Source organism: Arachis hypogaea, chromosome 19 (genome assembly GCF_003086295.3).
Source record: "Arachis hypogaea cultivar Tifrunner chromosome 19, arahy.Tifrunner.gnm2.J5K5, whole genome shotgun sequence".
In the NCBI taxonomy this organism is placed as follows: Eukaryota; Viridiplantae; Streptophyta; class Magnoliopsida; order Fabales; family Fabaceae; genus Arachis; species Arachis hypogaea.
In genome coordinates this window covers 21,356,340-21,371,219 of record NC_092054.1, presented here as the reverse complement: position 1 = coordinate 21,371,219, position 14,880 = coordinate 21,356,340, and the positions used below count along the sequence as shown (strand labels likewise).

At 26.1% G+C, this 14,880-nt stretch overlaps 1 protein-coding gene across 1 annotated transcript; it reads left to right on the top strand.

Annotated features, from left to right (window-relative positions):
• The first annotated feature begins 8,310 nt into the window (after positions 1 to 8,310).
• Positions 8,311 to 9,265, top strand: LOC112778303 (auxin-responsive protein SAUR78). Its single transcript, XM_025822636.3, has one exon. The coding sequence runs from the start codon at positions 8,632 to 8,634 to the stop codon at positions 9,019 to 9,021; it is 390 nt and encodes a 129-aa protein (XP_025678421.1). The 5' UTR covers positions 8,311 to 8,631; the 3' UTR covers positions 9,022 to 9,265.
• Positions 9,266 to 14,880: the final 5,615 nt, after the last annotated feature.

Here is a 14,880-nt window from a genome sequence, read left to right as displayed (position 1 = left end):
ATATTGTCGAATTTCTTTTTTTTTAATATTAAATTATTAGGTATGAATTTTTCAAAAATAATCTAAACTTGTGTTATACGTTATTGTGAATTTTTATAAAATATCAATTAACATTTTGTACTATCATCGTAACAATATAAAATATTAAAATAATTTCTAAAATTAAAACTATAAATAAATATACGTAATTTGAGATTAGTTTAAAATAGGACTTTTCAAAAGTCTTGGGCCTTACAGTTTACATATTTTAACTTACTAGATTTAAAGAAAACGAAAAAAACATGTTTTGGGGTCATAGTTAGGAATAATTCCACTAACTCCGTCCCTTTCATCTCACTCAATGGTTCCTAATCCTAATCAAGATAACCAAGAACACTTCTTTTTAGTGAGGCGCTCTCTCTACCAATAACGGTGGCCGCTGCTGGATGACGGAATAGAGTAGAATGCTGGTGAGCTGTTGAACGCTGCTGCCATAGAAACGAGTTGCTCTTTGCCTGTACCAATACTTCCTTCCCCATTCTTCTCTGTTGATCGGAGGAGAGGAATGTTAGATTGCTTGCTCTAGGTCTTACTGTTGGATGATTCTGCCTTTCTTCAGTTTTCTGTTAGATGATTCTGCCTCTCTCCTGGTGCTCGAAATTTTGCCGACAGTAGTATGCCTCTGTTTTCAATTGGCACCAAAACTCTTCTCATCAATCTCTATGTGCTCTTCACGAACCCAGACGCAATACTAGCCAGGGAACCAAAAAATAATTGTTTTCACGTTTTTTTTTCTTTTTTTTTTTAAATTCCTCATAGACCTATCTTACGTTGACATGATTATTGTCCATGCAATCTAAAGTCCATATGAAATAATCAATTTTTCGGATTCAAAATAACTATACTATCAATGCGGTAAAACTTAGCAAGTTATCATACTTAACTACGTTTAATCTTCTTCAATGTTGACATTAAAAACTTCTAATGCTTAAATGGGTATGTCACATGTCATTCACCAATTCACCAGTCAAAGCACGACCACCTTTAGCCACGACAATCCTAGCCACCACGGAACTCACCTATATATATTGAAAAACCTAATTTTAAAAGTGTCTTCCCTTTTTTCCATAACACTAACATTATGCTGTCCCACTCTCCAGTCACTCCAGAAGGCTAAAACTCGTAAATTCCAATCTCTCATAAAGTCACAACCATACCCCTCGCCACTCCTGCTTAGTGCTCATCATGTCGTCACCCCATCTCTTTGTCTCCGATCGTGGCGTTCTTTTCTCTTTTCACCGCTGTATGATTGTGTCCTTGTATGTTATAATAATGTTTTCTAATTCATTGTTTTTAATTTTTCATTAGAACTTTTATATAAATGATCAATATTGGATGATGGATAATGGGACCCCACAAAAAATGAAGATCTGCAGAGAATAGAGATGGAGAGCAATATTTTTCTACGGCAAAAATTGAGGTGGGGATGGAGAGCAAATCTAGAAGCGAGAATAGAGAGTGAGAAGATATCTCCCATCCCTACCCTCACTCTCGTCCTATCCCATTGCCATCCCTAATTAAGAGAAGTAAACAACATCATTAATCTCCTTTAAAATCCTTGCTTCATTTTCTATGTTCTTAAACACAGTCATTCTTTGTCTCAATTTCTCAACTTTTTTTTAAATATTGTTAAAAATAATTTTTTTATGTTTTTATAATATTTTTTATTTTTATTTTTAAAATTGAAAATTATTTTTAAACATTTAAATAATGTTATTTTGATTTTATTAATATTTTTAAATGTTACTAAAATTGTATAATTTAGTGTATGTCCATACCTATAAGAAATTACACCTAATCTTTAATAGTTGTACATGAATTAGTTGTTTATGCAGCATTTTTATTTTATGCGATAACCTAATCACATTAATCTACTTTTGTTCCACGAGTTTTTGTACCACCAAGCATTTTTTTTCATCTTTTAAAATTATTTTTATAAATAATTAAATCTTTCAAGTATATTTTGATGGTCAACCCTGCCTTCCAAAAAACTTTGATAAACTAAGCTACTTGGTTGTTCATTTAGGTTCTAAGTTTAACCTTAATACTATCTTTCCAAGCATTATTATATGACAAACCATTTGGGAACTTTTTAAAAATAAAAATAAAAAATACCATTTGAGTATTATCATGGAAGTGGATATTGACGAATTTCTTTTTTTTTAATATTAAATTATTAGGTATGAATTTTTCAAAAATAATCTAAACTTGTGTTATAAGTTATTGTGAATTTTTATAAAAAGGAAAAGTCTAGGGCCAGCAACTTTTTTAAATTCTGGTCAGTATGTAACCAGCAAAGAAAAGTAAATTGTTGGATGAAATCTTACACCAAATTTACACCATTAAAATCATTATTAATGACTATTTGATGACTATAAATCACAAAAGTTACTGACCCTAGCACTCCTCTTTTATATTAAAATTATCCGTACATAAAAAAATTTTGTTGGATGCTGTCATCTTCAAATTAATAATATCACCTCCAATTGAAAAATACTATTTTAGATACAAAGCCTATCTATAACAAAATCTTATCACATTGAAAGTGATATTATCAATTTTTTAGTGGTAATAACCATTCCCTATCATTTTCAAAAATCAAATTTAAAGTATTAATATGTTCCTAAAATTGCAATTCTCTTGCCTCCCACACCTAACTCAAGTCTTGATTTAATTGTGTCTGTTAATTAGCTTCCCAATCAGCATTGATGCTCGGTTTAATTATGTTGCTAAGTTAGTGCTCTGTTCAATAATATGGTTGAACTGACAATGATTTTGACATTTTGTACGCTACATTATTTCATGCACATGATTTACAATTAGCAAATCCAAACATAATCTTAAAATTTAATGCATTTCACATTGTATACAACATGGTCCAAGACCCCAAAAAAATTAATCTCGTCTTGGATCCCCATCACAGTCTCTCTTAGCACATGATCAGCTATGTGATACAGTGATACTGTGATAGTGTTCTAAAGATTTGGGACCATTTTTATTTATGAAGGCATCATTTTTGAACCACTTCAGCTCAGTTATACCTATCATATTACACATTACAATATATGGTTTGATGCAAATGAAATAATTATGGGTCAATTTTTTTGGTATATTTCTTTATGGGTTTTTTCCTTTTTTTTTTTCTTTTTAAAATGAAACATATTGAGAAAAGAAACTCGAAAAATTTTCATGGCCAAAAATGCACAAAACGTATGAAATTCTAATCCACATATTTATTATTATTTTTTCGATCAGTTGTATTATAAGCTCGACCTAAATAAAGAGAAAAGATTTTGAGGTAGCTTATACATATTTGATATTATTTTTTGGCATTGTCATAAAAAAATATTAATCATCCAAAAGACAACCTCAAACAAACCTGCAATTACACAAAAAAGTCAATAAATCCAGTTACATCTAGCAGAATATTTATCATTATATGTCTTTATATATGATAATTTTAAATCCTAAATCCTAAATATAAAACGGATAAAAAAGAATGTGTCCGATTAAGTGGTAATAAAATGCAGTTGTTCCTAACAATTTGGACTCCAATAATTAATTCACAATAAATGGTAGTATTTCAATAAAAACTTGTGTTGGTACATTATTTATGAAGAATTTAACTAATATGTATTCTTAAGACACATAATTGATAAAATTATTGATTAAAAGAATTTTTATAAAAAATATCTAAAATTTAAATTTTTAATATATTTATTATATATAAATTATAATAAATTATTTAAAATTTTCTATTGCTAATAATGACTTTAACTTGTGCGCATATAACATATTTTAGCTAAATCCATTTAGGAATTCACTTTTGTATGAACAGAAAAAATCTATCATATATTCATATGAGGAGTGTTAGGAGCAGTCAGTTTTGTGATTTGTAGCCATCAATTAATTATTATTAGTGATTTTAATAGTGTAAAATTTCATTAAAAAATGTGAGATTATTCACTTTATTTTTTCTGATTAAGTGTTGGCCAAATTTCAATAAAACTACTACCCCTAGACTTTTCTTATTCATATTTGTGTTATAACTTGTAAGAAAAGGTTAAAATTTAAGAGCGCCAGCTTAGTCAGCGGGAATTGGAAGCGTTAGTTGGACCACTGACGGCTGCAATGCATTGCGAACACCAAATGGATTTTGCTTCTTTGCTCAGAGCCTCTTGTTTTGTTTTCATTTTTCATTTTTCACCTTGACCCATTGTGTTATGTTTTGGACCACACTAACAAGACCCACACATTAGACATTACTCATGACTCATGACTCATTACACATCCAAATTTATGTTTCCCCATCAGAAACTCTGCATATGCTACTATTTCTTACATCCGGTATATATGCCTTATTCATTAATCATGTGTAATTTTAACACTAAAATACTTATTCACGTATTACTACTCAAAGATTTGTGACATCTATTTACTCTATTTAATTTATTTTAATATATATTTTATGTTAGTAATTAATTTTAATAGTTATTTTTAATATACACATCTAGTATAGTTATTTAAGAAATATATGTGAGATGATGAGTTTATTGTTGTAGATGTATTTTGCATCGATTGAGTCTTTGTTGGAAAAATGGTATATCACATGTATTATTTGAGAAACTAATTAGATATTTATTTGAGAACCAAATTGATGTCACATATATGTTTGAAGGACTAATTAGCTAATAAGTTAGTCTGATTTCAAAAGGTTAAATATACGTTTTTGCTGATATATTATAGTTAATGATTTGGGGTTTTAATTAAGTTATTTATTCATGAATTTTTTTAAAAAAAATATTTGACAAACAATAATAAATTAAATCAGTACAAAGTAACTCAAAATTATTTTATTTTATATTTTTATTATTATTTATCTTATTTTATATTTTTAATTATTATTGAAATAATTGAATAATACTAAATGAGATAAGTGTATAATTATAAATATTATATATAATAAAATTATAAATGTTAAATTAAATAAAATAATTTTAGTTTATTGACTTTTTAGTATAACCCTTTTTTTTTTCTTTTGTGGTTTAGGTCTAAATTTTGATAAGTAAAGTACTCGTCACCATCTTATTAGAGATATAATACTTATGCTTTTTATATATGGTTAGTGTGAAATTGATTTGTATATCAAATTTTATTTTCTTTTAAAAAATAAATATATACAAGAACCAAAACTCTAATAGTTAATCTTACGCGACCAACGAACTATAACTCAAATGAGATAACCTCTCTATACTCACCTAGAGATTACGAGTTCGAGTCTTACTCCTAACGTCAACAACAACTAAGGATATTATTTTTCATGTATGGAACTTATAATAAGAAATTGAATTTGTAGTAGTCATTTCAGATTGAATTTCTAGAACTTGACAAAGTCCATAATTGGAGTTGTTAGGGTGCTGTGAGAGATGAGGTTCCTTGGCCCCATATGCATTTAGAACCTAGCTAATGGTACCTCTGTACCTAAAACAAAGCTGGTAATAAAGCATATACAAGTAAAGGACAAGTTGTGGGCACCATCTCTTCATAGTTTGTAAGGGCCTAAAGCCTCATGAATAATAAGCCAAACACTGGCCACAACCCAATTTGGTAGTTACTTCTGCAAAAACGTCTTTTCATAAAGATGATATTACAAACTGTTAAATAGTTGAATTAAATGTGTACAATCAAATATGTTAAATACTTAAATTATTTAACGCTTTATAATATTATTTTTATATAAAAATATTTTGATAGAAGTAGTTAGTTTTGAGTTTTAATAATTTCATCATGTGTACTATTTTTGTTCATATTTTTTTTTATACAGTTTTTAGTTTTGGTATTAAAAGTATTTTATAAAAATGATAAAAACTTCTTTCTTCGTTTGAGTACTAGCTCATATGCTAATCTTGCTGGCTTTGTTTACCAACCAATGCAACACCTTAATTTGTTGGTCTTTCACTATCCCATTCACAGGAAACACAGCTTAACAACCAAGTTGCATTGGGATTGGTGTATCTTAACTTTTTAATTAAAAGTTTTGTATTTGACTCAATGAACATAAAAAGAATTCTTGTTGAAAAACTTAGTTAAATTTCTAGTAATGAGATTTATTTAGACAATCGTAATTTTTCTTTAGGATAAACAAATGCAAAAATTTAATAGAACATCTATATAGGGTTGTTAAGTTTTTGCTTCTGTTTATATATATAAATAAAAGAACAAGAGAATAAAATAAGATCGAAGGTCCAACAAAGAATCATTTTTTTATTTGATATTTTTCTAGTATCCTCATCATGTTCTATTTGCAATGCTGTAGTGCTAAGATTTTCAGGGCCTACTTTACAACAGATGATCCTTGAAAGAGTATGGTGTTGTCTTGTCTACAATGTCATTCTATTTTATATGCTTTACTCCATTATGAGATTATCATCTATCTATAATAATCATAATACTAATATTTATTTCATTGTAGGAAGATAGAAGCTATACTATTCTCTTACACACACCAGTTTTATATATGGTTAATTAATAAGGTTATTTTACCAACCAATTTGGGTTTGGGTAAATGGTTGGTTCGTTCGTTTATTTAAGTTATTTAAATGAGTGTTAGTAGTTTGATTATGTCTTATGCATTATGGAACAAATCTTTAAATGAAATTCTGTAAAAAAATAAAAAATTCTGTAAAAAAAAATTAGTTATTTACCATCTCAGTTAATCTTATGTAACTAATGATATTAATTTATTTATAATGTTTGATAAACTTAATTATTGTTACCATCTCAGTCAATCCTATGTAACTATTGATATTAATTTATAATGTTTGATAAACTTAAATACTGTTACAGATCTATTTCATGACAAATATATTTCACAACAAGAAAAATGTATATTAGATGAGAAAATGCATTTTTTTTAATTAAATTTTAACAGCAGTTCTACAAGTCCATTAGATTTTATCATTTTGGATTATCAATTAGTCAATATTAATATTTTTTATATAAATTTAAATAAAGTCCAAATATAATGTAGTGTTAAAAATTAAACCAAATGCTGACTAGATTTGTTGGAATCTATACTGGCTCTTGAGATTTTTTTAAATTTTAAATCATAAATTCTAAATTATAAATTCGGATCATATAAAAATAAAATGTTCATTGAAAATATTGGTTAATACTAATAAAAATTATTGCTTCCAACATTTTTATAGAAATAACAAAAAAAAAGACTTTTATATAGAAAAATAAAATTTAACATGTATTACGCAACTAACTGTTGGAGATTTTATTTTATTCTATTTAATTTTATATCTTGTTCACTAAAACCCATATTGTTTCCCTTGCTCCTTGCATCAGTTGCATGAACCGTACATGTAATGTAATAGTAATATACTACTAATATATATTCATCTCTCTCTCTCTCTCTTTTTATGTTATTTAGGTGAGAACATGATACGTAAGAAATTAACATGATAATAGCTTTTAACATCTGACATTTAACGATCATCAATTATATAATATTATTGGACATTTTTCAGCAATAAAAACATGACTGTAGAGCGACAGGAGAAGAGCGGTAAAGAGAAAAGAGAAAGACAGGTTAATTCTTTCTATATATATATATATATATATATATATATATATTAAAATCAAATAGTTCCATCAATATACCTGATTTTATTATTTAGAGAAACACAATTAATCCAATTTAATTTTTGGAGGATTCTCAAATAACAAAAAAATTATTGTTTTATATTAAATTTTCTAAATTTTAAATCATAAATTTTAAATTTTAAATTTTAATTATAAACTTAAATATTAAAGTTTATTAGTCTTGACTAACTAAGTTATTTTTCTATGCTTTTCTGCTAAAATAAGAGAAATAAATATTTTACAATACTCATCAATCATAATTATTCAAAATACACATAGTTCTTATGTTCACTTTAATATATTTGTTAAAATTGGTTAATTATTTAAGAATTTAATTTTAATACACTAATAGTATAAAATATTTTACACAATTATATAATTATATTTATTTTTTTAGATGACTATTTATTCTGTTAATATAAAAAATAATTATTTTTATTGATGTGGTGTGACATTATTAAATGCACCCATATTAAAATTAAATTCTTGATTTAATGTGTCTGTCATTTTTAATTTTTTTACACACGCTAGAAAATTTGTGGCTATTTGCACAAGAAAGAAATCACATGGTCCTCGAGGTTGGGGTTGGCAACAAAAACAAGGGGCATGCATGTAAAAGCACAAAAGAGGAAGAGAGAGAGACGATTGTCACTTTGCAAAACCTTCCTAATCCCAATAAGGGAAATAACCTCAAAAAAAAAAAAAAAAAAAAAAGAGCAACTGGGTTTGCCGAATTTCCAACCGAAATAAAATGAATGAAAAATATCTCATTCTTAGCTGTGCTCTAAACCGTGGGCCATGCACGTGTTCCACCATTCCTCACTAACTTCAATTCTTCTCTTTATATAAACCGAACCTTCCCTCACACCTTCCTTCACATCCCAAACACAAAACCAGAAAAACACTCATTCACTTCAGTCAGGCATTTCATCAAACACCTTAATGGCGAAAGTGGGAAAACTAACGAAGATCAAGTCAGCGATCAAAAGGTGGCCGTCACTGAGCAAGCTGAGCCGCAACAACAGCTGCGTCTCCGCCGCCAGCTGCGACTCAAACCACGGCGCCGCGTCTTCCAAGGAACAGAACGTTGTGTACGTCGGCAGATCGCGGAGGAGGTACCTCGTGAACTCTGAGATCATAGATCACCCGGTGTTCCAGGAGCTGGTGGACAGGTCCAACAGCAACAATAATAGTAATGGTGGGTGCCATGGCGGAATAGTTGTTTCTTGTGAGGTGGTTCTGTTTGAGCACTTGCTTTGGATGCTTGAGAGTGCTGAGACTCAGTTGGGGTCCATGGATGAGCTGGTTGAGTTCTACACTTGTGCATGCTGAGAGAATGAGAGAGAGAGAGAGAAAACTAAGCAACAACTACTGCATAATTAATTAATTAACTGACTTTTATTATTATTATTATTATTATTGTGATGAGAGAAGAGAAGAGTCCGGGAAAAGAAAAGAGAAAAAGAGATTTACAATGCTGAGTTAGTTGATTAATTGGTTTTGCACTTTTGCTCATTCATCATTGTTATGTATAAATGTTATCCAAGTGAATATAACATACAAAAATATTTCAAAAGTGTTGCATGTACATCAAAGTTTCTTATTAATTAAATTAGTTATTATGTTTTTTTTTTATTTATACATATTATTTTACATGTATTTTTAACAAAATCATTAATAATTATCATAATTATATTTATTAAAGTATGATAATCAAATTTAAAATAGATAAATAATCAAATACTTTGATAAAAACATAACAAAAGAAATTTATTTAGATTAAATATATATATTTCTATATAATAGCTAATTAATAGTTATTTTTTAGTATATATGTACCAAGATTACAAAAATATTATGTGTACAATAAGTTATTGTATATTCGTATATAAATACAAGCGCTATTTAACTCACATTCAACATATATTTTATATTTTAATATATATTTTGTATTAATGACTAATTTTAGTATATATCTAGTATGATTGTGTTTATACCTTTTGAAGTTACGAGTTAAAAAGATAAAAAAATCGGAGACCCTAATTTGAGTGTTGTCAAAATTAGGTCAAGAACCTATAAGATAATCCGATATTTAAATTAGTAATGTTTTTAGGTGTTAGTAAATATTAGAGTTTATTTGTTGGTTCCCTTTTCTTTTATTTTTATTTTTTTCAGAGTAACGATTTAGAAACATTTACTACTTTTAACATCTGTTTTAATGTCATAATTTTAACAATTTTATGAGATCACGACTTTATTAATCTTAACTATATATCTGTTAACTAAAACGTAATATTCTTATTTAATTATGATTATAAATGGCTGATCTTGTCTAGAACAGGCAGCATGATTAATAATATGTATGATAAGTAACATATTTGTATACCAAAAATTGGCGTATAAACCTTTAGAGATTCAATTTAGTATTATTAATTACACTGTGGTTTTGGCATATTTTATTATTTCTTATTTTTATCTATAAATTCAATGTGTTTTTAATAGATATCAAATCAAATGTATGAATATTATATAAAGTCGTAATTAAGTATACATTATTTTGATTCTTTTAACCATTGTTTTTTTTATTCAAGCTTTATAAATAGAAAATATTTTATAACAATTTGTTTAAAAGAGAAATATAATAAAATAGTATTTTAAGAAGAAACATTCGAATACTAGCTTCTCACTTCATACATAAAAATCAGTGGATTAATCAATAGGTGTACATTTACAAAATGGAAAATATGTCTCTGAATTTACTATAAAATGTGTGATTAGTTAATATAGTTATTGTTTTACTATTTTATCAACTAAATTTTGGATTTAAATTAAAAAAATAACAAATTAACTTTTATGGATTTATAAGAAGAATATTTAAAAATAAAAATACATGCCAACTACTTCACTCTATTGCCTTTATATATAGTAGAAGTAGATAATAATAATACGAGTATATGCCGGTTGCTTGCAACTAAAGTGAGAGGAGGATAATTAGTCATGTAAAGCAGTTATATAGTTGAAGTGATGAAGATGATTCAAATGTTCGTGTTAGTTAAGTAAGTGTAATTAAAGAGACTAATTATAATAATAATGTATAATGTATGTAGGCGTGCCCTTCAACATTTCTTATATATGAAAGTGGCCGACAGATATTGGAGGGCAAAAAATTAAGCTGCTTCGGTGTTTCATTCATTGCGGAGAAATATATATTACAATCTTCTTGTTTGTTTCATGATAATTTCTATACATAATATGATATGATGAATATATGTCCTAAGAATTTCTAAATCATTTTGTCAATTAAGTTACGTTCTTGATATTAGTCTGATCTGATATACGGGTTTTCTTCCTTAAGAGCGATGTTGGAAGCAATAAATTAATTTGAGTTAAATATTGTCAACGTCTTAAGTGGTTACAAGTGTGAAGTGTCTGCGCTAATATGGTAAAACCGGACATTATTTTTTGAGTGGGAAATTAAAGGTACTAACGGCCGAATAAAACAAAACGAATAAGGTAGGAAAAACACACCCGGCAAGTGATAAGATCATAAAATCATAGAACACGGTTTGCCAAACCATCAACAGTGCAATTCATGTCCCGATAAATATGTGCAAGTGTACTTCCAATCTTTTGCCAAGAAACCTTTGATGAGACCCAATAGAAACACTTTGAATGAGTGATAGTGCAAGAGGATAATTTATTTCAACCAAAACTTTCTTAACTCTGTTACTGTCACAGGAAGCTAAGGAACCCATACATTGGCAGCGAAAGTGAAAATAAAGAGTCAAGATTTTGCTAACATACGACCAAAAACTGAATCCATCACAATTCAGTTTTTGCCAAAAACTTTCTCGTTCTTATGTGAGAAAGAGAAATCTGTCGCTGACTTTTTAATTTTGCAGATATTTAAGTTTGTTGAAATTTAAAAATATATTTAAATTATTGACTTTTTAAAATTTGGACATATCAATGTTCTAAGTTTACTTTGTTCAATTTTAAAAATTCTCTTATGTGTACAACAAGAGTCATATTTGATTTTTTCGACAGACTCAAATGAATATAAGAAATTAATATATCCAGATTTTAAAAAGATTAAGAACTTAAATGTATTTTCAAATTTTTAAAAATTTAAGTATTTATATATCAAAAAATCAAAAATCTATTTGTACTTTTCTTTTCTCATTTTTTTTTTTGTTTTTCATAGTATTCTCTAATTCGATAGACTAAAGATTAATCCGCCACGATACTGAACTCTATTTAAAAATTTGTCATTGATCAATAAATGACTGTATGCATAAGACTCTACAATTCTATACTAGTTCTCTATATTTAAAAGGTAGAAATCGAGTCCAAATATTTCTAAAGTCTCAAACATCCATAAAGAAGAGGTTACATCATGAAAGCATTGGAGAGAGAATTACAATAATTCTGTGTCAGTGGATTTAATATTTAATAATTTAAACTTTAGAGCAAAATACTCTTTTAGTGTCAAACTTTTATATTAAATCCTAATTTTTATAAGTTATCAAAAAAATTTAATTTTTATCTCAAATATTTTAATTTATCCTCTTTTAATCTTCTGTTAAAATTAACATTTTTTTAGATATTATTTTTTCTTTGTTATGATTTTCTTTTGTATTATTATTTCGCTATTTTCGTTTTTAAATTACTACAATAACTAATACTTTTGCCGTTATAAAAAAAATGATAGAAAAAAGAGTATTTTTGAAAGAATTTTTTTATTTTAACTAGATAATTAAAATAAAATAAAATAAAATAATTAGCATAAAAATAAAATATTTTAAACATTATAGGTTAAAATAATATTTTATCCTTTAACTTTATAGGTTTAATAATTCACATTATAATTATGGTTTTTTTAAAAAGGAAGTTACAATATCAAACATATATAAATCTAAGAGAATTGAATTCACTATCTTAGCATCTACTAATTAATGCGAGAAGTAATTTAAAACTTTGAATGAAATCGTAATAGAAGATAGAAAAACTTGTAATATAATTTCATAAAAAATATATTATTTTAAATATGTTCATTCATGTATAATTTTTAATATAATGTTTTTGATGAACTAACATAAAAAACTTGGAATAAGAAAATTGTGATAATTTTGTATTTCTAACCTACACTTTACCATTTTGTTTAAGTAATTTCTCAACTCAAGAAGTCATAAAACATTTATAAATAATAATATTGTCTGTGGAGACATATAGTTTGTTGACATTCTCTTCATTCGGAGTACTATTCTTTATTCTCATCAAAATTCTCATAATCCAAATTGGCAAAGATACCTTAAGATAAACATAGCTATGATGTAATTGAGATGATGTCTTAAAAGAAAGATGAACATAGTATTAATTAATAATTAGAAGAATTTTACTCTTTTCAAGAAAATAATTTGCAAACTTAAAGGAACTACATATTAATTTTCAGTAATATAACTTGTGCATGCTAAGAGTCGGAGGTGGTTGATAATAAATATAGGTGTTCAAATGTTTAAATCAGATAATATGATTAAAGTATAATAAACACTATGTGAACTATTGTTTTCTAAGGTGTGCGGAATACAATAAAAATAAAATTGATTTTTTTAAAATTAAATTTTTTATTTAAAATAAATAAAAAAATTGAATTAATTTTTATAAATTTATATTATAATTAAACTCAAATTTCTTTTATTTTTTTTAATAGAATTTGGTTAAAAATAAAGTGATTTAGTATATATAAAATATAAAAAGTTATTTTTATTTTTTAAATATTAATATTAAAAAAATTGAAAAAAAGAAAGATGTAGTAGAAGTTCGATGGCGTTTGCATTATGATACTGTTTATTGGTGTGGTGATGATAAAAAATTATGTTATAAATAAATGATAAAAATATAAAATCAAAGTATATCCATTTTTAAAGAAAATCAATTCTTATTTCACATAATTAATTTTAAATACAATAATTTATTTTTAATTTAATTTATTTCAAATCAAATCAATGTAAAAAATAGAAAAAATGTTATTAATATATTAAAATTAATTATTAAAAATAATCATTAATATATTTATATATAAATATATTATATATATAATTTAATTTATTTTTAATATATATTTATATTTTAATATATATTTTATACTAACGATTAAGTTTAGTTTTTGTATTATATTTCTTATCTTATGTTTGGTGCTCTCTGAACTTGTGTACATTTTTTTTTTGTACTCGAAGCATACTTATTAAAAAAAATCTTATACATAATTTAAAGGTGATTATCTCAAGATTTTCACTTTTCATCCCTTCTTTGTTAAGAAGAGCCCAATTATGTTGGTCAACTTCACCTAAATGATCAATATATTCAAACTCTATATTAGTAAATCTTGCTTTGCCTTATTATCACGATATATCTTATTTCAAGATTAATTAATGAGATTGAATTAACATGCACGGAGAGTGGGCACAAATATGAGAAATTGTCAGTTTGTGAATTATAATACCTCGGTTATCAGTGCAACAAGATGCCTAGGAATTCTGCAAATTGAGCTAATACATGCAAACATAAGTGTTTCAGCGCCACATAATCAAATATATTACAGGATCTAACTATGGAATCGTCCTATTTCCAAACCAGGTACAACAAAAAGTTATGGTTTTGTTAAAAAATTTATTTATCTTGTGTTTTAAGAATATATGTTAAAATTATAAATTAAAATTCTTTTATTAAAAACATAAAAAATTTAAATTTTTAATATATTTATTTTATATTTATTAAATAAAAAAATTTTAAATTTTTTTATTAATAATAAATTTATCATGTAGCTTAAATGTTAACTAAATTCTCTGTTAAAATATAATATTTAGTACTCATTGAAAGAAGATGGGTTGTTATCCTATTAAAAAAAAATTATTATCCACAATTTCAAAAAATTGATTTTGAGAGAAAGTTTAAGACGCTACGAAAATAATTTTTAATTTTTTTATTCAAGTATGTAGCTAGTATAAAATATAAAAGAGAAAATACCATTTTCTTTTCTTGTAAGACACTAAAATGACATTCTCTTCCCCTCCATTTATAAATGTATATTTTCATTCTTTATAACTTTTAAAAAATTTTCTCTTTAATCCGTTTTAAATTTTTTTGTATTAATTAATGTTAACTTTATTCGTTTTTCAAGAAAAAATAAAT